This window comes from Myodes glareolus, chromosome 6 (assembly GCF_982192425.1).
Source record: "Myodes glareolus chromosome 6, mMyoGla1.1, whole genome shotgun sequence".
NCBI classification, from domain to species: domain Eukaryota; kingdom Metazoa; phylum Chordata; class Mammalia; order Rodentia; family Cricetidae; genus Myodes; species Myodes glareolus.
In genome coordinates this window covers 5,746,098-5,770,878 of record NC_142031.1, presented here as the reverse complement: position 1 = coordinate 5,770,878, position 24,781 = coordinate 5,746,098, and the positions used below count along the sequence as shown (strand labels likewise).

General features: G+C 44.4%; 1 protein-coding gene across 13 annotated transcripts in view; it reads right to left on the bottom strand.

The window, feature by feature from the left end:
* The window catches only part of Per3 (period circadian regulator 3), a 45,467-nt gene extending 30,246 nt beyond the window's left edge, over positions 1-15,221 (bottom strand). For 7 of the 13 annotated variants that reach the window (XM_048415714.3, XM_048415718.3, XM_048415701.3 and 4 more), the window contains exons 1-7: positions 14,706-15,220; positions 14,197-14,342; positions 13,350-13,465; positions 11,948-12,149; positions 8,597-8,645; positions 2,871-3,013; positions 859-937 (exon numbers count right to left, since the gene is read on the bottom strand). In XM_048415714.3, coding sequence (XP_048271671.3) covers positions 859-937; positions 2,871-3,013; positions 8,597-8,645; positions 11,948-12,149; positions 13,350-13,465; positions 14,197-14,342; positions 14,706-14,803 — 833 coding nt within the window. In that variant the 5' untranslated portion in view covers positions 14,804-15,220. Of the gene's footprint in view, positions 1-858; positions 938-2,870; positions 3,014-8,596; positions 8,646-11,947; positions 12,150-13,349; positions 13,466-14,196; positions 14,343-14,705 lie in introns of all 13 variants that reach the window. The other 6 variants (XR_007228019.3, XM_048415678.3, XM_048415692.3 and 3 more) reach the window with 2 other exon arrangements.
* Positions 15,222-24,781: the final 9,560 nt, after the last annotated feature.

The window sequence follows — 24,781 nt, the reverse complement described above, 5'->3', positions numbered from 1 at the left end:
GGTGTTTCCACACGTGGTACAGACATACATGCAGGCAAAACACCTGTTACACATAAAGTAAATATTTTTTTCTAAAAAATACTGAAAAACAGCAATAAGCATCATCTATCACTATGTTAAAAAAATAACAAAATCATTTTAAAATTGCCCTAAAAAGAAATGTAAGTTCAAAATAGAGAAAAATTCTTAAAACTTATCCTTTATTAAAAACGTATGTCCCCTTTTTTCTCTCTCTCTTCAGACTAGCACAACTGATTTGAGCACATTTGTCAAATGGAAATATCACTAGAGTAAATGCTAAAGGATTTAAGTCTTGGTCCTAAGTTAAGTATAGTCAGATATTCTTGGTGAACTAATTCTTGATTTATGTAAAATAAGAGTAATAACACCTGCACCACTTATGCCTTAATGTTATGAGATCTAGGAAGGTATCACATAAATCACTTTAAAAAATACAGTATGCAAGATGTTTACACTAAAATTCAGAAAACAGGTACAGGTACTTGCCCCCAAGCCCGCTGGCCTGAGATGCATCCCTGAGACCCAAACAGTGGAAGGTGAGACTCAACACCAGAAAGGTGTCCTCTGACCCTACATGTACATGACAAGCATGCGTGTGCATGCGTGCGTGCACGCACGCTCGCACACACCCACACACCCACACACACCAATAAATAAATGTGATTTGAAAAATATATTTAAGAAGACTCAGTTTAAGCTGCACTGTAACCAGCAGGAGCCATGCAGGCACACCAACTGTCACAGAATACAGAACAGTACACAAAGCATAACATAGACCTCTAGTACCTTGGTTTGTCTTCCAAAACAAATTTCTTTTAGGTTCAAAGAAATATTTACCTTTCATCTACTTCAAGAAATACACATCCTGGGGTGTGTGTTGTGGTAAAAATTCTTTTATCTACAGGGATTCGAGGAGCTATTAAAAAAGGAGAAAGGCTGATTAAGGGTCAAATATGCAATTAATCATCTACTACTAAACATACAAGGGATAAAATCTCAAAATAAAATGGCAGAAATCTAACTTAAATCTAATGTCTGACTGCCATGAAGTCAAAGCCACAGTAAAATAATGATAGTTTCCATTATTAACTTGACTTTAAAGAGGTCAATATGTAATGACTATATTATGGTTAATTTAAATAAAGAAAGCCTGCTGCATTCTAAATAGCTTATTTCTTCATCATAACTATCTAATAGGTAAAGTGGGAATAAGGGAAGGGCTGAATATTCTTTGGTGCAGTGTATAACTAATTGAAAACACTTGTAATAGCACTAAAGCATTTTGTTATAGAATAAAATTGGTACCATCAAGTCAGGCAAGTTCTGATCTAAAATGTGCACTGAAAAATGCAGCCCACACTCTTGAGAGTAGGCTTACATCAGTTACTTCAGCATGATGCCAACTGCAAGAAACCCTAAGTGAATGCACAAAAAGGCACCCAGTGTTTGGAGCTACTCATGAATACATACATCACACATACATTTCAACTGTGGCAGTTATAGGAGTGCTGTTGTTATTGTTTAACATATAAACCAATGGTTTTATTATTTCCTTTCAAAAAAAGAAAATTTGTGTGCGTACATGTTTGGTCTACATGTATGTGCAGGATCAGGTCAGACGAGGGAGTAAAATCCCCTAGACTGGAGTTACAGGCAGCTGCGAGCCACTATTTGGGTGCTGAGAACTGAACCAGGACTTACTGAAGTGCAGTCAGGACTCTGCTGAGATATTTCTTTAGGTCCTTTATCTTTTTTTTTTTTTTTTTGAGACAGGGTTTTTCTGTAGCTTTGGAGCCTGTCCTGGAACCAGCTCTTATAGACCAGGCTGGCCTCAAACTTACAGAGATCTACTGACTCTGCCTCCTGAGTGCTGGGATTAAAGATGTGTGCCACCATCGCCTGACTTGTAATTAATTTTTTATCTTTGTGCCCCCAAACTAATTTTTCCAATAGCCCTATGTTTTTATTGTGACTTATAGGGTGGTAATTGGTAGGAAAACATACATCATGTCTCTCAGAGCCAACTATGATTTTAGGTAGTAAATGGAAGTTGCCTATACACAAGTTTAGAAATGTATTCTTGTTTATTGAATATACATACTGCAATTTCTGAAAGTTTCTAAACACTTGTAGAACATGTTGTTTCAACCGGGTGGTGGTGGTGCACAACTTTAGTCCCAGGACTTGGGAGGCAGAGGCAGGCGGATTTCTGTGTGTTTGAGGCCAGCCTGGTCTACAACAGCTAATTCCGGAACAGGCACCAAAGCTACACAGAGAAACCCTGTCTCGAACCCCCGCCCCCAAAAGAACATGTTGCTTCCCCCTCCACCAAGTGTTGAGAATCAAACCCAGGGCCTTGTAGTTCCACAGCATGACAAGCACTCTACCACTGTGCTACACCTCCAGTTTTTGGTTTGCTGAGGCAGGGAATCACTATGTAGCCCAAGCTAGCCTTGAACTTATTATGTAACCCAGGGCATTCATGCCTTGGTACCTCAAGGCATGTGCTATCTAGCAAATGCAATCATTCTTGTGGCTTCTTCACGTAATGATTTTAGTGCTAGTATTTCATATAGGACAGATTCTTATAAAAGGCCATAGAACAGGTCACCAAAAGAGAAGGGACTAAAGTAACTAATATCTATCCAAGTCCAACGTGTGAAGTCACACTGTGGCAGTGATAACAGCACAGGAAGTCAAGGTCAGCAAACACCAGCTAGAAGTGAGTTTATGGTCCACACTGGACATGAAGCAGCCTTCTGCCCTGAAACTATAGGAACAGATATCCCCACGCTCCTGTTTGAACACTGTGTTCTGCCTCTCACTGAGCACAACACATCCTGGCTTACCTTCATAACCAGAGTGAATCTTCTCAGCCAGTGCTAGACAGCAAGGCTCTGGTTCTGGCTGGGCAGAGCTATGTACGTGAACCAAATAGGGGAGGATCCAGAACGGAGAGTAATGCTTCTTCTGTGCTCTGTCTCCACCTCCACTGAAGAGATCAAAGTGATTAGAGCTGATACTGGTGCACTCAGCCCACTGTGAAAAGGCTGGGGATGCTCCACTGGGAATTCCCAACACAGAAAGACCCAATCTAAAACATTTAAAGATGTTTGTTTCCCCAAAGGGAAGGTTAGCTTGAAATCTTAGTACCTCTGGGCAATAACAATCATCCACTATGCACTGCCTAAGAAGTTTTTTTTTTTCCGATTTATCGATCGATAACAACCTATCGAATGATCGATTATCATTATCGATATCACCAGGTAGGATTCAAACCCGCGTCCCCTGGCACTAGGGCAGAGCGTTAGGCGCTCCGAGCCGCTGAGTCACGGCTCAAGCTGCTGGGAAGAAGTTTTTTTTTTTTTTTTTTTTTTTTTAAAATTTATCTATTTATTATGTATACAATATTCTGGTCAGAAGAGGGCACCAGACCCCATTACAGAGGGTTGTGAGCCACCATGTAGTTGTTGGGAATTGAACTCAGGACCTTTGGAAGAGCAGGCAATGCTCTTAACCTCTGAGCCATCTCTCCAGACCCTGCCTAAGAAGTTTTATGGAGGACTGCTCACATCACTGTGAGAGTCACCCCACCCATGACCTGTTCACAATCATGTCCCAAACTCCCAGTGACTTACCCTTTCACTGTGAGGCATACCAAGCACTACAAAGAGAAAATGGGGCCCCATGTCTGATCACATGGCTAAACCCAAATCTAGCACACCCCTCTTCTGTTGTTAAAGAACTGACCCAAGCTCCAGCTACTTTCTTGGTTGCTGCAGGCTTGGCTTGAAGGTCAGCAGTGTTTTGCAAAATGCCTGGCTGGGGAAAGCACATTAAAACCTTGCTGCCTAACCCGGCCTCTGGAATAGAGACAGACCCCTTCTCAGTCTCACTGAGGAAGCTCTGAGGACGTGCACAAAGCTTTCTCTGGGACATGTCACATGCTGTAGAGTCTAACTGTCCAAGAACGAGCCACTCTTCTTTGTCTGCAATTAAGACTCTCTTCTAACTCAATCTAGATTAGTGACTTCAATCCCAAGGCAGTCTCAGAGCTGCCAGAGCCAGTCCCAGTGTACTGGCTATCCTCACTATGACCCTGTTTCCTACTTTAGTCATGCGGATGACAGCCTTCTCCCAACTACACGGAGCTCATGCTCCATTTGTCCAGCTTCTCTCTATAAAGAACTTCTTCAGCCTTGTCCATACCAAGGGTTCTAAACGTCACTTATATACACTTGCACTACACATTACCTGCAGGCCTGCACCTCTACCTAGAACTATGTTTTCATACAGTCTCAATGTAAACCCAGATTAACCCAGACACAGCTCCTCTCCAGGAAGGTGCTTTTGCTCCATGCTCCTGGGCCTCAGATATCTCCACCCAAGATTCCTATCACCAATCCCTCATTCCTTTTTATATCATGTTCCAATTATAACCCTTAAGTCCTTGGTGTGGGACAATGGTCTGTACCCTGTCAATTGTATTTTAAATAAACGCTGATTGGCCAGTAGCCAGGCAGGAAGTATATGTGGGGTGAGAACAGGAGAATTCTGGGAAGAGGAAAGGTTCAGTCTGCAGTCGGCACCAAGACAGAGAGGAAGCCAGACACAGAGCAAGCAAGATGCGACTGTCTCGCCAAAAAAGGTACCAAGCCACGTGGCTAACACAGACAAGAATTATGGGCTAATAGTTATGAGTTAATAAGCCCGAGCTACCAGGCCAATCAGTCTATAATTAATGTAGACCTCTGTATTTCTTTGGGGCTGAATGGCTGCAAGACCAGGCAGGACAGAAACCTCAGTCAATAAGTCATGGCAAAGTAACCAAATTTTTTCTTCTACCACCTCACTAGCCTGACTTTACAACAACCCAAGCCTTCCAGTGCTACAGCTGACCTGGTCCTTCACATAGCAGCCCACACAGTCCTTTCTAATTTAAATGATAAATGAAACCTCTTAGCACTGTACACAAATACTGCAGCCCCAGAGTAAGGACTGACCCTCATCCTGATGGGGTCTCAATGGTAATGTCATTTCCCTCCACTTGCAACAGGGAACACCTGGAGAAAGCACGACTCAGTCTGGGATGTCACATGACTAAAGGCAAAGGAGGCTGTCAAAGACCATGTGGATACCGCTATAAGGGCGGGGCATCGATCCTAACTAGTCTAAGACCAGGACGGTTTTATCATCATAAGGTGAATGGTAACTTTGCTTTTTAGAAATACATTCTGAAATACTAATGGAGGAAATGTCTGAGTTCTGAGATAAGAGAGCAGAGGGGAAGAACTGGTGGAAGAACAGGTGGCACCAGGCTGGCCATGGCTTAGAGTTGGGTAATCAGAACATACTGGCTCATTATACTATTTTCTCGGCTTGTTAGGTTAGAAATTCCTAAGGAAAAGGTTTTGAAAGCAATTAATCTCAACCAAATACTTCCTTCTGAGTGTGAAATTCCCTGTGATCTAGGCTGTGGCTACCAAAGTTTCTTCCCTTCTCTCCTGGTGATTTGCAGGGCCGTGTGACCTCCGACTTCCTGGAGACTACACTAGCTCTGGCTTGAGGGGATAACCTAACTAGAACCTGGTTCTCTTTGTTATGGTGATTCCACTTGTATTCAAGGTTTTAGCAGTGGGCCGATAGCCTGCCTCCCCTAGCTGACCCTGCCCAAGGGGCGGGGAAGCTTTAATCTTCTCCTCCTGCTTCTGGTTGGGAGGAGGCCTTGCATTTTCGGTCTTTCTAGCCCACTGGTATAAATACCTGTCTTGAGTTTAATAAAGTTGCCATTTACTCTTGTAGATGAGCCAAGTCTTTTTTGTCTGTGTCTCTTTTTCAACCCTCAGGACAATCGTCCCTTCTCGTGGGCCCGAGTTCAGGAAGCGCGCAGCCTGGGTCGGGCATGGGTATCCATTGGGAAGTGCAGACTCTTACACTAGGCCTTGACTTTCCATCTACCCTCCTCTCTTCCCTTCTGTTCCAGCCAGGTTCTCCATTAACCTTTCCACACTCAGGTGTGTTCCACCCCAGGGCCTTTGCACATCTGTTCCTTCCACATGGACCATGTTTCCTCAGGAACTTCCTTAAGGCTGCCTGGCTTACTCGCTCACCTTCTTTAGGGCACTGGCTGCAACTGGGATTGCTCAGAAAAGGGTCCCATCATCGCCACCACCAAAGTACATATCCAAAGTCCCCAACCAGTGCAAGGGCAGTGAGAGCAATGTGGAGCTCTAAGAGGTCATGGGAGCACCGCCATTATGAGGGGATCAATGCAGAGTCTGTCAGAGTGGGCTAACTTTAGTGAGAGCTGGTTGTTATGGTGTCTGGCTCCTTTTGCCTTTTTGCCCATGCCAGTTTGCCCTCCATCATGAAGCCCTTGCCCAATGCCAAGAAGACACTGGCTTCATGCTCTCTGACACCAGAACTGCAAGCCCAAACCCTTCTCCTTTACAAACTAGCACTCTTAGGGTTTCTGTTACAACAGAAAACAGACAAAATGTCTGAATAAAACAGCAATTTCTCCATTGTCTTCACAAGAGAACTCGTTCTCTTGTCTAGAATTTGTTGCTAGTGGACACATTTGTATTTATACATTATTGGTTTCCTGCTTACAGTATTTAAACAAATGGGGACAAAAAAATTTGCTTTAAACAGTCTGATTCAGATAGGACCTACAAGTATTTAGTGTAATTTAAACCTGTATGTCACTTATGCTGGGAGCATAGCATGAAGGTCCTTGTGGTCACAGATCTCTAGAGAAACCAGGAATGTTAAGCACACAGGATTTTGTCTTTCCAGTGGTAAAGATGAAAAACCTGTCCTTCTATCAAAACTGGGAACTGGAAGAGATTAACAGCCTGGTGATCCGTGTCATCTGTTGGGTTAGGCCATACAAGCTCCTACAACCAGTACTGGGTGTGGTTAGTAATCAAAATGGCTCTGATAGCCAGGGGCTCCCCCAGGCTCCTACAACCAGGACCAGAGGTAACTAACTAGCCAGATGACCTCTGCCCTATCTCTATGACTCCAGACCCTTAGGCCCCTAAGCTAGCACAGGCAGCATATCTCTAGATCCATCTGCTTGGAGGGAATGACAATACCCGGAGTTGAGTTTTTAATGTAATTATGCTTCTCTGTGCACCAGGGATTGTATTACCCAAGGAAGTTTTTTTTTTTCTTCTCCAAGTTGTACAGGGCTTAAATACACAGGGAATAAACCTCCTGTCATTAGACTCTGTGAAGTCTGATCCAGGCTGACAAAGTCAATCTGTACCAGCTTTTCATTCTTATCTCTTCCTGGGTTGGCTTGCCTATCTGACACCTGTAGAGATGCCCCCACGTTTACTGTATTTCAGGCCTGTTTCTGATAAAAGCACTTGTGAAGGAAACAGTAAACCATACCAGCCCTCCTACCTGTTGACTGTCGGTGGGATTATCCCTCCTGCGTAGGCCCACAAACACTATTAGCTCAAACCCTCCCAGTTTTACAGAGTATCTGGTTATTTCCATTATAAATATCTTTTTCTTCTCTAAACATCTGGAGTAGTTACTAACGTAAATCCTGCTGTTAGCAACTGTGACACTTAAAAACGTTTTTTCTTGTTGAGTCTGGTAGTGCACGTCTTTAATTCTAACATTCAAAGGACAGAGATAGGTAGATCTCCGTAAGTTTGAGGCCAGCCTAGTCTAAAGAGTGAGTTCCAGTACAGCCAGGGCTACACAGAGAAACTCTGTCTCAATAATAATAATAAATTAAAAAGTTTTTCATTTTACTCTGAAAGTAACATTATAGTAATTTGTTCAGAGAGTGACACCTGTCTACAAGAGTCACTTCTGTTAAAGTGTGGTCAATTTTCTTCTACATCTCTCTCTCTTTTTAAGGCCTGCTATTAAAAATTATAAAAACTAAGAGATAGGTGTGGGGAAATTTTAAAAATTAATTTTAAATGTGACTGAAAAACAAAAAGCAAATAAATGGGGCTCAAAACACGGGTTTTTTTTTTTTTTTTCGAGACAGAGTTTCTCTGTAGCTTTGGAGCCTGTCCTGCAACTAGTTCTTGTAGACCAGGCTAGCCTCAAACACACAGAGACCCACTTGCCTCTGCCTCCCGAGCGCTGGGACGAAGGTGTGTGCTACTACTGCCTGGCTCAAAACACAGTTTTATTGTTAACTTCAAACCAAGGGCTCTGATGATATACAGGGCTAGCAATTATCTTTCAGTCTTTTTATTTTTTCTTCTCAATCACATACAAATTTTTTATTAGTTTGTTTTTTGAGACAGGGTTTCTCTATGTAACGGCCCTAGCTGTCCTAGAACTCACTCTGTAGACCAGGCTGGCCTTCAACTCAGGAATCTGCCTTCTTCTGTCTCCCGAGTGCTGGGATTAAAGGCGTGTGCCACCACTGCCCAGTCACATACAAATTCTTATGTAAGAATCAAGCGTTTTTTTGTTTATTTGTTCTGTCTCATTTTGTTGTATCTATAGCAGAATCTAGCTGAATGCAAAAGCATCACCATAAGTGTTGAGCAGAAACTTGAGAGCCACATTTTGAGCCTCCATACCCTTTACTTACCAGATTCTGCAGAAGAAGGATTTCACTGATGCATATCCATACTGTGAAGCTGGAAAGAAAGGAAAATGGCCGTTGTGTCCCTCACAGGCAGCTTCTCAGGGAAGCAATCCTGTCCCCACCACTCTGCTCTCATCTGTGCCTGCGCTTTCCTTCGTCTGACCCTGCCATCTTTGCCTTACTCCAGCTAGGCACATCCACTTATGTCACTGTGACGGTCTGACGACAGTCTGGTCCACTCTAATAGTCTGGGGAACTGTGGAGTGACTTCAGACTTCAGTTCTCTGACGCACATGAATGTGATTGTTTTCCTTTGCTTTTGTTCTGCCCTTGGGGAGATCTAATGCTGTGCTCTAGGTTACATGCATGACCCTCTCATGACTCTAATGTACTGCTAATGTCATCTCTCGAGGACGAGACCAATTACTGCAGTGTTTATGTTTTTGCCAGCCTTCCTGATGACAACCTAGAAGTGACAGCCTTCTGCCTTCTTGGTGACAACCTAGAGGCAAATGCACGTTAGAGTCAAATGAGGAGGTAGAACCTCTGCCCAAACGCTTCACTGAAGTAAAATGACCTAAGTTACAGAACTATGGAAAACTGCTGAAATACACACAGTAACATAATGAGTGAGAACCCCGCAGATCCAAAATACTGAAGAGGACCACGTCTTTGCACGGCTAAGGAAGGGATGATAGAAAGAATCAAAAGTTGCCTTTTGCTCACACCATTTACACATTACACTAGGCATCTATGTTCACCACGAGGCAGACTCTGTGATCTCAGTGGACACAAGCCCATAAGGCACTCAACAAGCTGAATGTGAGTCCTGACTTCTTCAAATGAGTTCTGAACAGCCATCCGGTCCTTCTGAGAGGTTTATATAACCGACATTAAGTGGAAGCGTGTTCTAAAACATGACCAAACTGACAGTGGAAGATATAGCATTCTGTGTTGTGTCCACTTATGTCCTCTAAGCTCAGAGGAGGAGACGGAAGCAGGTAACATAGGCACTGCCCAGAATGGACATGGAGCTTACTAACTGTTCTCAGCTGAAGCGCAAACCTGAGATTCACATAGCAGAAGTATACTATTTGGAGTAAACCAGATGCATCAGGCCTGCATCACAGAAGTAATGACTTCAGGATACAATAAGGTTTTAGGAGGGATGAAAATATCATGGCAATGATTAACCAGCAAAGATTAAAAAGAATGAAGAGATGGTACAAACACTGTTGAAGGAAAAAAAAAGCAAAAGACAAAAATTAAAGCAAAAAACAAAGCCAGAAAGAGCTGGCAACGTTTATCAACCCAGCATCTAGAATAGTTCTGGCCAAATCTAGAACGGATCGCTGGCTCCAAGTGTTGAATTCCGTAGAATGGGTCACTAATGAAAGCAGAAAAACAAACATAGACAACAAACATTGAAACGTGTATTTAGGAAAGGAAGATGAACAATAGCAGTATTTGTAAGATGGGAAAAGAGATAATGGAGCTAGAGGAAGGTAGAGAGCACTTGATTTAAAACACCAGAAAAGTGGAGGTCGAAAGGTAAGAAAGTTGTGGCAGTCTGTTTCACTAGACTGTAAACATATTTCATACTATTAATCCCTGAACTTAAACATGATTGGAAACAGCAAATCTTGTGCTACACTTTCTTAGGGTTTCTCACCATGATGGCCTTGAAGTCATACCCTGCCTCATTCTCCAGAATGCTGGGCATAGCTACCATGCTTACTTGTTTTCCACTTTTCAGAACTATAAAATGAACTTTTTCTTTTGGAAATTAGAGAAAAGGGGCACTAGGGGGATGGCTCAGTGTTAAGATACTGGCTGATCTGCTAGAGGACCCAGACTCAATTCCCTGCACTCACACGATGACAGCTAACAACTGTCTGGAACTCCAGTTCTAGGGAATCTAACACTCTTTTATGGTTTCCATGAGGCCTGAAGCCCATGTGGTACACAGACAGACAAGCAGGAAAACCACTCATACACATATAAACGGGATGTAGTTCAGCCAGGAGATGCTTGCCTAGTCTGCACGAAACCTTAGGTTTGATCCCCAGTACTGCATAAGTTTGTCTGGTGGTATATGACTGCAATCCCATCGCTCAGGAGGTAGAGGTAGACAGATTACAGTTTAAGGCTATTTTTGGCTCTATATACTGGCTGGTTTTGTATGTCAACTTGACACAAGCTAGAGTCACTAGAGAGGAAGGAGCCTCAGCTGAGGAAATACTGCCATGAGATCCTGCTGTAAGACATTTTCTCAAATAGCAATCAATGAGGGAGGGCCCAGCCCATGGTGATTGATGCCATCCCTGGGCTAGTGATCCTGGCTTCTATAAGAAAGCAAGCTGAGGAATTCATGTGAACCACGACAGCACGCAGCTCCCCTCTTTGTGGTCTCTGCCTCCAGGTTCCAGTCCTGTTTGAGTTGCTTTTCTGATTTCCACTAAACGATGGGACTACGATGAGACGTGTAAGCCAAATAAACCCTTTCCTGTGACTGCATATCTGGTTCAGACAAACAAGCATTTCACACGGAAACAGAGTTATGAGATCCATGAACTTTTAGGGCCAGAAAAACTGAGTAGGGGCTATCAGCATCTTGTCTATAAAGTCAAAGCTGCTACACAAAGGGATCATGAAGTCAGCATAGGAAGAAGCATGTTGTATGGATTTCAAGGGAAGAGTGCCTGTACAGCATCACCCGCTGTGAAGTATGCCGGTAATCAAAGCTATTTTTCATATAAAATCTGCAAAATTTCAGTAAGTAAAAAGAAATGTATTGGTTTGTTATGTTACTAAATGACAAAAATACCATTTTATTGTGTTCCTTTTAAAAAGGAGAACAAAGCCTGTTGTGGTGCATGCCTTTAATCCCAGCACTAAAGATGTAGAAACAGGGGGCTGAAGCGATGGCTCAGTGGTTAAGAGCACTGGCTGCTCTCCCAGAGGTCCTGAGTTTAATTCCCAAACCACATGGTGGCTCACAACCATCTATAATGAGATTTGGTGCCCTCCTCTGGCGTGTGGTCATTCATGGAGGCAGAATGTTGTATACATAATAAATAAATCTTTTTTTAAAAAAAAGATGCAGAAACAGCAGATCCCTGAGTTTGATGCCAGTGTAGTCTACAAAGTGAGGTCCAGAACAGCCTTGGCTACATAGGGAAACTGTCTCAAAAAAAAAAAAACCAAAAAGAAAAATAAGTAAATACACAAATGAAGCACAAAGAATAAGGAAAACAATATGGATGCTGTAAATCCATGTTCATGTCTGTACTACTTCTGTAAGCATGACCAGATCCTGGAGCAAGATACTCACCCTAACATTCGTCTCATTACCTCTTTGGGTCCGGCTGCTCCAGAGAGGAAGCCGACTCTGAACAGTATGTGCGTAGAACACCCTCACGTCTCGAGGGGCAAGCAGGTCAACAAAGCGCAAGGACGTCAAGAAATCTTTTTTAGAGTTCAGGATCGAAGCAGCCTGCTCAGAAATGTGCACTAGCCGTCCAGACAGAAGGGAAAACACTGCCACAAAGGTATCCTGGGAAAAACAGATCAGACAAAAATTGAGAAACTTACACACAATACTCTCAGAAAAGTCAGTTTCTTCTGAATTTCTACCACAATCTAAGGCTTAAAATACACGTGTGCCCACAGGCACGCATGCACGCACCCCTTGTAAAGAACAAAGCTTCCGAAACAGTTTTCTGCAACATGCTTCTTAGGAGCCATTATAAAAATGACACCAGGCTTCCTGAAAGTTTGATCTCTATGCCAAAAGCCCACACCAGCTCCTGTGCAGACTAATGGATATGCGGCACATGGGCTTTTCTCTTCTGCTAACAGCTCTCCCCTAGGAGGGGGCTGTCTTCCTGTCAGTCATGCAGGTTCTATGCTTAAAGCTCAGCATAAAGATCAGACGAGCTCAAGATCTGCCTCCTTCACAAGCTGCCCTCGACAGACCTCATTACGTAAGAATTGCGCCTCAGGTCTGTTCGATTCATCACCGACTTCATTGATAATCGGCCACTGTGCTTGCTCGCATGGACCTGTTTCCCTGTCTAGACTTATGGTGAATGTTTCCTCAGAAGCTGTTTCTTTAAACACCTACTACAGCACTATGCTCGTTAGTAGAACAAGCTCTCTTATGAAACACTACACGACTCCTTGTAATACCTATAAAAACATTAAATTAAAGCGATGCTGAAGTCTAAATATTAAATTAAGGCATCTCCACCATCAATAAAATATGAGGCTTAATTACTGTCAATAAGAAGAGATGTATACACACACACTAAAGGTCTCTTCCAAAACTTCCCCATAAAAATGACATCTCAACTCACCTGCTCTACCCAATTCAGCTGTTACAACTTGAGGGAGTAGGTATTGGAACTAAGAATGATATGAATAGAAAGTAACAATTTGTAAATTAGAATAAGATGCAGCAAATTACTCTGCCATGTTCGGTTGGCTGCTTCTTTCCCTTTTATAAGAGAGACCACGGGATGCTGACGGGAGGAAAGAACCTGACATCTCACACACAAGGCTGCGCTAGAGCGCGAGCTGCTATCTACCTTCAGACACTCTGCCGGGCCGGAGACACCACACAGCTCCTTCTCAGCAGCTTCACCTTTGTTTACCTCAGCAAGAGATGCTTTCAATGACTATTTTAACACCTAGAGAAGGTCCTTAGGAGAATTCACCTAATTCATCGGAGAGGGCAAAACTCATGAAATCTTACTGTGTTCTTGGAAGCATGTTCAGAAGTGAGACCGGCCAGCTCCTCAAGACCATGCACAGTCACGTCTGTCTGAGGTGCTCCGTGTGGACTGAGATTTGAGGAAAAGTTGCTGTTTGCTAAGAAACACAGGGAGATAGATGGGTAATCCAGTGAAAGCAGTATCTTTAGGAAGTCATGTCTTAGCACTATCAAGCTGACTTATTTTCTCAGATGGCTACTTTAATTGTTTCCCTCAAAACTAGGTCATGTTTGGCTTGCATCAAAAATATGGTCAGTTATGCAAACTTAAGACTATGAATTTTATGAATTCTGCATGCTCTAGGTTACAAGGAACAAAATTTATTTACAGTTCTAAAGCTAGTTAAAGAAATTAAAAGTCCATACACGCACATTTCATTATGGGAGAAACATTAGCATGCACGAACTACCTATTTATCACAAGTGAAGCAAAGAGGTTTGTGCTAAAGACACAGCAACTTACGGACTACTCCAGAAGGAAAGTCAGAGGGGAAGGAAAAATGCTTGTCCTTTAATTTAGCCAATTTTTTATATTATGGTTGCTCATTTCCAAGGCATGTGCATGACAGGAAAGCACACATGTCTTTTCTCTTGGAACCTTCAAGGAAGGCAATGCTCCTTGAAAAAGGAGTCTTAGTTTGACTGCTAAACTCTACTCTTGCAACAGATCTGCAGAGACTGCAGTTAGTAAACTATCGGACAGATCCCATCCTCCCGGCTTTGGAAAGCCCAAAGCATCACTTTATAACCAGACTCGCTTGTCCTGGCCACAGAGATGCTCAAGCCTCTGGAAAACTCCAGAGCACCCTATTCTCTGCAACTCATTTACCTTGCACGCTATGCACACAGAGTACTGCATAGTTAAGGGCATCTAGGGTGCTGGGTTTAGTGTGTCTCTCGGCTGGAAAATACTTTTTCATTTCTTGGACAATCATTGTAAGTTCTTCAGATATTCTGTTTCTGTCTTCATGTTCACTGAATAGAAAAAACACACACAGAAGATATGGCGATGGTGGACAATCAGAAGTATCTGTTTTTTAGAGTGTTTGGACGCACCAACTCACACAGGTTTAATGCCCTTTCTCTTGCAGGTAGGGGACACTTGACAGTTTCCAACCTTCCTTCAGCCCTACCTAACTCCATCGAATTCTGTAACCATTTTGCTACTTCTTTCCTACTCCAGTAATTTACTCTAGTAACTCCCTCCTCCCATCGATTCTCACTCAATCGTCCAAAAGTTCCCTGTCGTGTTGCCTCCTCCAACACTCTCTGCCCCCGGGGTCAAAAATATAACAAAAAAGTTGTAAGCCAACTCCAGGGAAGGCTTCCTGGCGTCACCTGTGGCTGCTGTCCATGAAAGTGCCCAGCAGCGGACCCTCCTGTCCCCTGCGGTGGGGACAGTCGCCGCCGACTGCCGGGTCTCCACAGGGGTCCATCCCGCCTGGCAGCCCTCAGTTTGCAGCCAGCCACCAAACCCGGCTTGTTTGGGTCCCTGCCATCGCCTTCGGGAAAGACTGGTCGCCGACCACGCTCATCTGAGGGGCACTTTTCTCCTCAGCATGTTCACAGTCTCTGCTCGGGTGACGAGCTACAACGACACCTCGACGCCGGAAGCGGGCTGGCCGGACCCCGCCGCGGCTCTCAGGGAGTTCGTTCAGCCCGAACCAACTTTTCCACCGTCCATGCTGGGAAGTCGGCGACCATCAAGATACGTCTCAGAGCGCACAGTTCCAGGGCGACTGCCCGGGCGGAAGGCCGGGGCAGAGCGGCAGGTCGTGCAGCGTCGGAGGCCTCCCTCCAGCCGAGCCCTCGCCCACCCGCGGGCCGCCAGGTCTCGAGGCCAGCCGCGTGCCGAGCCGCCGCCGGTCCCGCCCCCCTGCGCGCCAGGGCTCAGACCACGCCCCCCTCCGCGCGATTGGTCACGGCGGCCGGCTACGAGAGCTTTTATTGGTCAAGGGCGGGCCGGGCGGACCGGGGGCGGAGTCCGGCTCAGCACCGCGGGGGTTACATAACCGCGGGCGGGTGGGCGGGTGTAAAGGCCCGGGAGAACCTTACATAACGCGCGGGTCGGGCGAGGTCGGCTCTCGGCCAATCCCGGTCGCCAGGAGTCCGGGTCGGGGGCGGAGTGGCCGGGAGGACGCTAGGGCCTAGCCGCGCCCGTCTACAGCTGGGCTTCCCGGAGGCGGGGCCTCGGAGCTGTCAGTCAGGAGGGGGCGGGTCAGGGGCGTGGCTTGCGTGGCCGACAGGTGAGTGGAGCCAGGTTTCCCTGCTGCACTTGTGAGTCCCCTGGGCATCGAGGCTCCTCGAGGTGACCCGTGGCAATGGCCACGGACGCCGTGCTTTGCCGTGAACGGTCTTCTTGGTTTCCTATTATTTTAATCTTTCCTAAACTTGCTGTCTTCTCCCGAATGCCAGCTACAGGCGAATAGACCCAGGTAGAATCCAACCGAATTTTCAGAAATAGAAATTTAATGATACAAGGTAACTTCCCTGGCTGCCCTGAAGTTACAGATTCATTTAGCAACAGGAGGAAGATAAACATATGTAAACGACGCCCCCTTTTCGAATAAACAGCCCGGACGCTTTTTTTTTTTTTTTTTTAATCTATCTCTACTCTTCCAAAATGAAATGAACAGTGCAGAGCTCCAGCCCTCTGCTGCCTGGGTACACCAAGAAGACACGGGGGTGGGGGTGGGGGTAGGGGCAGGAGATGGCGCAGCGGTTTAGAGAGGAGCGCCTACTCGTCCGTCCGTCTGTTGGAAGGTTCCCAGGCACCCTCTATCAGGTGCCTCACAAGTGCCCGTAATTCCTGCTCCAGCGGATCCAACGCCCTCATGGATAAAAGCACTTGCACACACGTGTACATGTACATATTCAGACATACACACAGCAGAGAAATAATAAAATCTAAAAAAAAGGTACATCAGTATTGTTGGGTTGAATGAAAGGTGTTCTAGGTCAAAGAGGAGGAAAGTGACAGAGGGCAGTTATCCACATTATGTAGTGGACAAATCACCTATTTTTCAAAGTTTTTCTCTAGCCTGGACCACTCTACTGCCAAGCTCTCCTTCAAGAAGCATTCATTATACAGCTTTGTGCACACCTGAGCAGAGATCATTGTACTCTCTGAGGACAGGACAAAAGTCTCTCACACTCAACATACAACACGAATGACCCCTGAAAGTCTGAGATGATGATAAAGAAGAAGCTGGTGGAATGGGAAGGATAGACGTTAAGGGAGGAGGCAAGAGGCTTGGGAAATGGGCTGGAGGATGTTTTCACTGAGAAGGGGAAATTGAGCCTGAGTGGTGCCTCGGGGTGAGGGAAGTGGGTGGGCCGACAGCGCTGACGGGCACTACATCTGCCAGGCCATCCTGGTGCAGAGCAGGTTAGTTGTTGAGAACCTGAGATGACATGTGAGCCTGTGCGAACGGAAGGGCCCGACTATCTGCATTTACCTATCTGGCTAGTGGGGGTGTGGTGTGCCATGGCTAACTTTCCAGATTACTTCCAGAAGACCATATTTTAAGAAACCCACAGGCCACATCCTAACCTCAAGCCAGCTCCTAACTCATCTCTGCACCGAGAAGCACTTTCATTTTGGGTATGTGACACTGTTGACTTTATTGGGTCTGGAAGCAACTGAAGGGCAACCTGCTGGGCAGGCAATCCTGGAGGGTTTTCTTGCTCAGATTATGGGAAGTGGGGAAGACCTACCCTATGTAGGCAGCAACTTTTGGTGGCAGCCCAGGTAACGGTGATGGAAGAAGGATGCTCTGCTTTTTGCCCAGGAGCCTTCACTCACTGGCAAGTTCATCTGCCCTGATGTGGCTGCACTTTGCTGTTACCAGATCTCAGCTTCTCTGGGCTTCAGCATGGCCCAAAGCCTAGAGGTTTTCCAGGGATACCCCCGGCCTGCAATGCTGGATTGGAACTGCCGATGCACTTGGCCTCATGAACTCAACAGCTACTAAATTCTTGGTGAGGGAATGGTGGCTTGGAGCAGATCAGCTCAGCACACCCCAAGGCCAAGGTCTCAGCACAAAGGAGATTTATTTGCCCCAAAGGAACAAAGGGCAGTGAATAAGAGACAAAGATAGGGGATATCTTCATCCTTCATAGAGGATGAAGGAGAAGGGAAGGGAACAAGGTAGAGGGGCAGGGATGTTTGTCCTGGAGGGAGAGACATGACCCATAGGGAAATGGCAGCTTGTAAATGGAAAAAGGGAAACCCCATGTTTGGATGAGGTCTTTAATTTTAATTGGGCATGTTAATTGAAAGGTCTGAAGACAAGAATAAAAATATAGAAATAGAAATATAGACACTAAAGATTAGAAGGTAGAAGTTTAGGATGTAGGAAGAAGGACACATAAAGCTGTAAACCTAAGTAAACTATCAACAACTTTCTCAGCAGATCACAGATCAATCTTCACAGGGATTACTTTCTCGGATGCCTGGGAAATCTCCATCAAGTTAGCTATTTACAACTGACTTTTTTATTACAAGGCCAGAGCATCTCCCTGTAAACTGAGGGTAGTGTCTTGACTGTCCTTAACAAACAGTAGGTGTAAACTGAGTTTAACCTTTAGGAGACAGAGATATGTGACCTCTGGGTCAGACACTGTCTCTGTTATGGGAAACTGGCACCACCAGAGGAGAGGCATGACCTCAGTTTACACCCGGAGGTACCAGGAGACAGTGGATAAATACAAAGGTTTAATTAATGAGCTCTGATGATGGAGGTTATAAAGTATGGCAGTCAGTATCTGAAGATTTACCTGGAAACAGTGTGAAAGGTTTTTCCTCCTAAATTCTCAGCCCAGGAACCAGTTAATTCCAAATTCCTCCTTGACATTAGCACTCACTCCCCTCCCTAGGGTCTCCGCTGACCAACCCAAGGGTCAGGGGCAAGGTTGTAAAATTCTTTTGTTCAGGGATAATGACTGGTGCCCCTGCTATAAAAAGTAGGTTCAAAAACCAGCCGTTTGCCACAGCCTAACAAACACCACTTCTGGCTGTGGTCTCAGCTAGCTGATAAGCTTCTGTGCCCCGCGGTGTTTTATTTTTATTTTTTTATTTTTAGGTTTGCTTCTGGTTTTCCTAGGATCTGGTTTCTGGAATAAAGTTTGCTTCTGGTTTATTAGACTTGGTGGTGTTCTCATCTTTGTGCGACCCCCCTGGACCCAACATTTTGGTGGCCCGTACGGGGAAGCGCAAACCTGGTTTTGAGGGAGCACCCCAGTCTCTGGTTTTTGGCAAACTTTATTATTCTGTGGTTACCAATTGGTAAGGTTCTGGTTCTGGTATCTGGTGTCCGGACAGTCTGGAGGCTCAAGGAGATCTAGCGGACGCGCTTCTAATCTCAGAGCCAGGGGAAAATAGGGGACGCTCTTATTCCTCCTCTGGCCATTAGGTCGTGAAATGCGGCCTTTTGGAACTGGTATGGGATCACGTGACCCTGCGCGCAGCGATGTCTTGTCAATTTTGTTTCATGTCATGTTGTCATGTCTGTTGTCAGTCTTCTCGTTATGGTTATGTGTGAAATAATTTCCACTATGGGAAAGGCTTCTTCTAAACCTAAGTCCCCCTGGACCTTGCCCTTTCTCTTTTCCAGAATGTCAGGGAGGCCGCTGCAGCTGTCTGCAGCCCTTGTGAAGCCGGAGCTACTCAGACCTTCTGCTCCCTTGCAGAGCACTTCGCCCTCCTGTCCTCCCCCAACTTCCTACTTCAGAGCTGAGCCTCTTTAGCACTCTTTCAGGGAAGCCACAGGTGGTCAGCGATGGGCAATGGTGTCTCCTGCTCTCCCTGTCTGCACTGTGGGACTTCCTGATGGGGATGGCAGCCCCTGCCTGGTTTATTTCCTCTTTCAACCAGTGATCTGTATAACTAAAAACTTCAGACTCCTTCCTTTCCTGAGAAATCTCAAGAGAAATCAAGAGATACTGTCCTGTTTACACGTTCCCCGACCTGGGGATTGGATTGCCAACAATTTCTCCAGATAATGTTCACCACTGAAGAAAGAGATAGAATTCAGCAAAAATGCCGTAAGCAGGTTCCAGGATGAGATGGACGACCAACTAACGATGAGGCAGTCATTAAGAGATGGTCTCCGAGCCCCTGCTAGACTGCTCACCAATCTGTCTGAGACTCCTGAGAACCAAATGGCAGTCAGCCTGGCTTTTGTCAACTGAGCAGCCCCAGATATTAAGAGGAAGCTCCAGCAACTCAGAGGACTTAAAGGTAAAAATCTGACTAAATTGATTGCTATTGCCACTAAGGTTTACAACAACAGAGAAACACCTGAGGATAAGCAAGTTTGGGACTGGTAAAAGTCTTACTGGCAGATAAGAACTGGGGGGCCTGATGGGCAGAGGGAATACAGACTGTCCCAAATAGTCAACAGGCACTACTCCTTAAGAAAGGATTAATGTGTTTAAAAAAAGGGGGGGGATTGGAAATTGAAATGCTCACAATGAGGGGACAAAAAGCCCTGGGATTAATGAATCCAGATGATTAAAGGGGAGTGTTTGAAGCCTCTCCTCGAACCTTGAGTAACCCTAAACGTTTGGGGGCAACCTGTTGATTTCCTAGTGGACACTGGTTCTCACCATTCAGTATTAAAAACCACAATGTGGCCTCTGTGAGACAAACAAACGTGGGTTCAAGGGGATACAAGGATGACTCTGCAACCTGGACCACAATACAGACTGTGAGACTGAAAAAAAAAAAAAAGAAAGTTATGCATTCCTTCATAGTTATCCTTGAATGTCTTACTTCCTCCTGGAAAGAAACTTGTTGGCTAAAAGCCCAAATTCATTTCACTGGGAAGGGGGTGACGATCTCCCCATGGCCCGAAGTCTATGCCTTATGCCTAGGTCTGAAAGAATACAGGCTCTCCTAACAGACTCTCACTTGAGAGGCATCTCCTTTAATAGCTGAACTCCATCCCAGGAGTGTGTGCAGTTCTAGATCTTAAGGACACCTTCTTCAGCCTACTTCTTGAAACCAAGAGTTAGCTGCTTTTTGCTTTTGAATGGCACGACCAAGATCGGGGCTTTGGTGCTCAGCTCACCTAAATTTGCCTGCCACAAGAATTTAAAAATTTCCCAACTGTCTTATACAAAGCCCTACAATGAGACTTAAAGGATTATCAGTCTTTATACCAGGAGGTTCCTCTGAGCCTCAGACCCTTTCAGATCCTATTCTCTCACTTCCAGGATTTCAGAAATCTAACAGTAGAATTTTTCCAGCCTTCCCTGCCCCTTTTGGCCTCAGGAGTCGAAGCTTCAGCAGGCTTCTGTCTGTGCTAGCACTGCTGACAACCAGGGAGAGGATCGCCCCTCCCCCACAGGTACTGCAGTCTCAGACTCAAATGCCAAGGAGGAGCCAGGAGAACAGAGGGAAGCAGAGACAACTACAAAGCCAGGTACCAAGGATGGCCACCGTCAGATGCCTCTCCTGGACGATGGTTGGTTTTGGTCTCACAAAATGACTCCTGCTCCAAAGCCACACAGCGGGAAACACCAGAGCAGAGCAGAGCAGCTGCAGAGCAGACCCAACAGGAAAGTACAAATGGCCTGCAGCCCCTCCCCCGCCTAAAACTTCAACTGAAAAAGTAAGAAAAGTTCTGTCTGGTTTAAATGCATAAACAGGGCCACTAACTGTTCATTTCTAATGTATGAATTAACTGTGTTCAGTATGTATTGGCTGTAGCCCTTATTGACTGCCCAAGCTTAAAATTTACCTCTAAATGTTCTGGTCATTGTCTGATATGATTGTTTTTTTGCCTTCTCAGGAGACAGTCTCAATGTGATATATACTTGTTCTGCTATTACCCAAAAGTGGCTATCCCAATTTCTTTACTAAACTCATCATCTACGATTAAAAGGTTTAATTTTGATACTAAAAGAGCTTCAATTCAAAATCAATATTCTTGACTAAATCTGACAAAAATGTAATATAAAATAATAGTCTTATAAAAACTGCTAATATGTTATAGACTGTTAAGACATACAAGTTAAAAGTCAGCTTATGAATGACAGGCTGTTGGTCATAGTCATGCTAAGTACTGATATGATTAATTGCAGAGATAAGCCTTACCTAGTCCCCTGTATGTTTAGGACAAATAGCTGATGGCAAGGGTTGTCTGCTCAGATATAGCTAATAAGACAGTCCTCAAATGCTCAGAGATCTGCAGAAAATGGCATTTAAATGTTTTACTAAAAAGTTTTCTATAATGAGAGACATGCCAGCTCCAGACAGCTCCTCTATTTCCTCCAAAGAAGACAGATGGGCACAGAAGAAGATCTACTCAAAACTGGCTCAAAGTTGGCAGCACCATCCACTGGGAAAACCTGCTTTTCACCTCAACTACTGCAAAGACTCTCTTCAGATGGTGGAGGATGTGGGCACTGGGAAATCGACCGCCTTGAGTTGCCTAAGGCAAAAGGTAGGCTGGTCCTCCCATGAGTCCTTACTCCACAGAAGTCTATGGGATGTTCTGGGACTTTGCCAGCCTGAAGAGGGATGTTGCCTTCTCACCTGCCCTGAAAGACCATGGAGGACCCTGGGGTAGCTGTCTAGGCAGCCAGCAAGTAAGTCTCTGTCATTTTTTAACGTCAATACCTCAGGTAAAATTTATTCCTCTCAGAACTCTGATGCTGTTTGACGACTAATAGCTTTAAAAGACAGAGAGACAGAGAGGTAGAGAGAGAAAGAGGGAAAGACAGAGAGACAGAGAGATAGAGAGAGAAAGAGGGAAAGACAGAGAGACAGAGAGAGAAAGAGGGAAAGACAGAGAGACAGAGAGATAGAGAGAGAAAGAGGGAAAGACAGAGAGACAGAGAGATAGAGAGAGAAAGAGGGAAAGACAGAGAGACAGAGAGATAGAGAGAGAAAGAGGGAAAGACAGAGAGACAGAGAGAGAAAGAGGGAAAGACAGAGAGACAGAGAGATAGAGAGAGAAAGAGGGAAAGACAGAGAGAAAAACTCACAAAACAGATTTCAGTATAACTTCTTATCATTCTTTTGTTTAAAAGAACTTTACATGACTGCTCTCAATGGTCAGTGACCTGTACCCACTGGTAAAAAAATAAATAAATAAAAGTTGTTTTATGATGCAAAACTTTAAAAAAATCTAAAAGAGTTTAGGGGTCTAAAAAAATGTTTTAAAATGTCCAAAAAGGTAACTTAAGATACGTAAATAAAAATGTTTCAGAGTACAAAAAAGGGTACTTGAGATATATGTAAATGCAAGTTATAAAGGTCTAAAGATAAAAAGGCTTAAATATTAAAAAAAAACAATTAGAAATGATTAAAAATAACATGTTTCAGATTTCTCTCATTATGCTGCTGTTATATTTAGGACTCCAAAATTTTACAGACTTAATATTAATTGACAAAATTCTAATAAGCTATTAATCGAGCTCTACAAAATACTCGAGGATGCCTTTCATTGTAAAAAAAAATCTGTCACAGCTTTCTGGATTAAAAAAAAAATTAACGTTTTCAACCAGATTTATTTCTGACATGAATATACTGCCATTTCTGCAATGTAAATATCAGTACAGATCATAAACAAGGAGATGTTAATATGTCTAAGACTTATATTTTTTCATAAAGTTAAAAATTCGTGCAAGCTTCAGAGAACCGAAGAAGCCCTGAGACTTAATCCACCTCTCACAGATCAAAAGGACTCCAGATAAGTACAACCTAAAGTTCCTACCTGTCTGATACTAAGGATATCTCCCTCCCTCTCCTGTCTTAAGACTTTGCCCATTTTTCTAAAGGTTTCAAATGTAATTTTTCCTTTAAATTTCTAAATTTTAACGTTTGTCTCTGATTATATCTGTTTTAGCAGGGTTCCACTTGACTGACAGACACATCCAAGCATCAGCTGCTGACTACAACCTATAAACCCAGCAATTGCTACAGGCTGACATGGACTGATCCAGTTGACAAGAATGCAGCTTGTCTCCAGCTGGGTCAATTCAGACCTTCCTGTTTAGTGCCCTTTATTCCCTCTTTACCTTTGACTGGCCTTCCAGCTTTTCTGGGCCCTAAACATCTACGTCCCGTTTCAGCTTGAAGCAGCTACAGAAAAGAATACATCGTCCCTGTCCCCAAACTAGGTTGGAAAAGGCCAAGTCAGAGACTTTAATTAAAAACTAATCAAAGATTTGATTAGTCACAAATCCGAAGGGGGAAATGAAAGGTCTGAAGACAAGAATAAAAATATAGAAATAGAAATATAGACACTAAAGATTAGAAGGTAGAAGTTTAGGATGTAGGAAGAAGGACACATAAAGCTGTAAACCTAAGTAAACTATCAACAACTTTCTCAGCAGATCACAGATCAATCTTCACAGGGATTACTTTCTCGGATGCCTGGGAAATCTCCATCAAGTTAGCTATTTACAACTGACTTTTTTATTACAAGGCCAGAGCATCTCCCTGTAAACTGAGGGTAGTGTCTTGACTGTCCTTAACAAACAGTAGGTGTAAACTGAGTTTAACCTTTAGGAGACAGAGATATGTGACCTCTGGGTCAGACACTGTCTCTGTTATGGGAAACTGGCACCACCAGAGGAGAGGCATGACCTCAGTTTACACCCGGAGGTACCAGGAGACAGTGGATAAATACAAAGGTTTAATTAATGAGCTCTGATGATGGAGGTTATAAAGTATGGCAGTCAGTATCTGAAGATTTACCTGGAAACAGTGTGAAAGGTTTTTCCTCCTAAATTCTCAGCCCAGGAACCAGTTAATTCCAAATTCCTCCTTGACATTAGCACTCACTCCCCTCCCTAGGGTCTCCGCTGACCAACCCAAGGGTCAGGGGCAAGGTTGTAAAATTCTTTTGTTCAGGGATAATGACTGGTGCCCCTGCTATAAAAAGTAGGTTCAAAAACCAGCCGTTTGCCACAGCCTAACAAACACCACTTCTGGCTGTGGTCTCAGCTAGCTGATAAGCTTCTGTGCCCCGCGGTGTTTTATTTTCATTTTTTTATTTTTAGGTTTGCTTCTGGTTTTCCTAGGATCTGGTTTCTGGAATAAAGTTTGCTTCTGGTTTATTAGACTTGGTGGTGTTCTCATCTTTGTGCGACCCCCCTGGACCCAACATTAATCAGGTGAGCCAAAGGGGGTTGATTGCTGGACTTGAATACTTTGATAGCTGGACCTTGGTAGTCAGTCACAGGAGGAGGAAGTGGCCGAATAGGGGAATCAACCTTGGTGGCAGCTTTAGGAATGTAATCTAATGGTTTTTTAGCAAGGCAGAGGGGATGGGAGAGAAGGGCAAGGCCTGCCAGAGTCATGGCTGTTGTGCTTAGGCTGGCTAGAGTTCCATCATTCCCAGTCTCTCCAGTGTGAAGCAGATGATATCACACAAGCCAATCTAATAAACCTTCTTCTA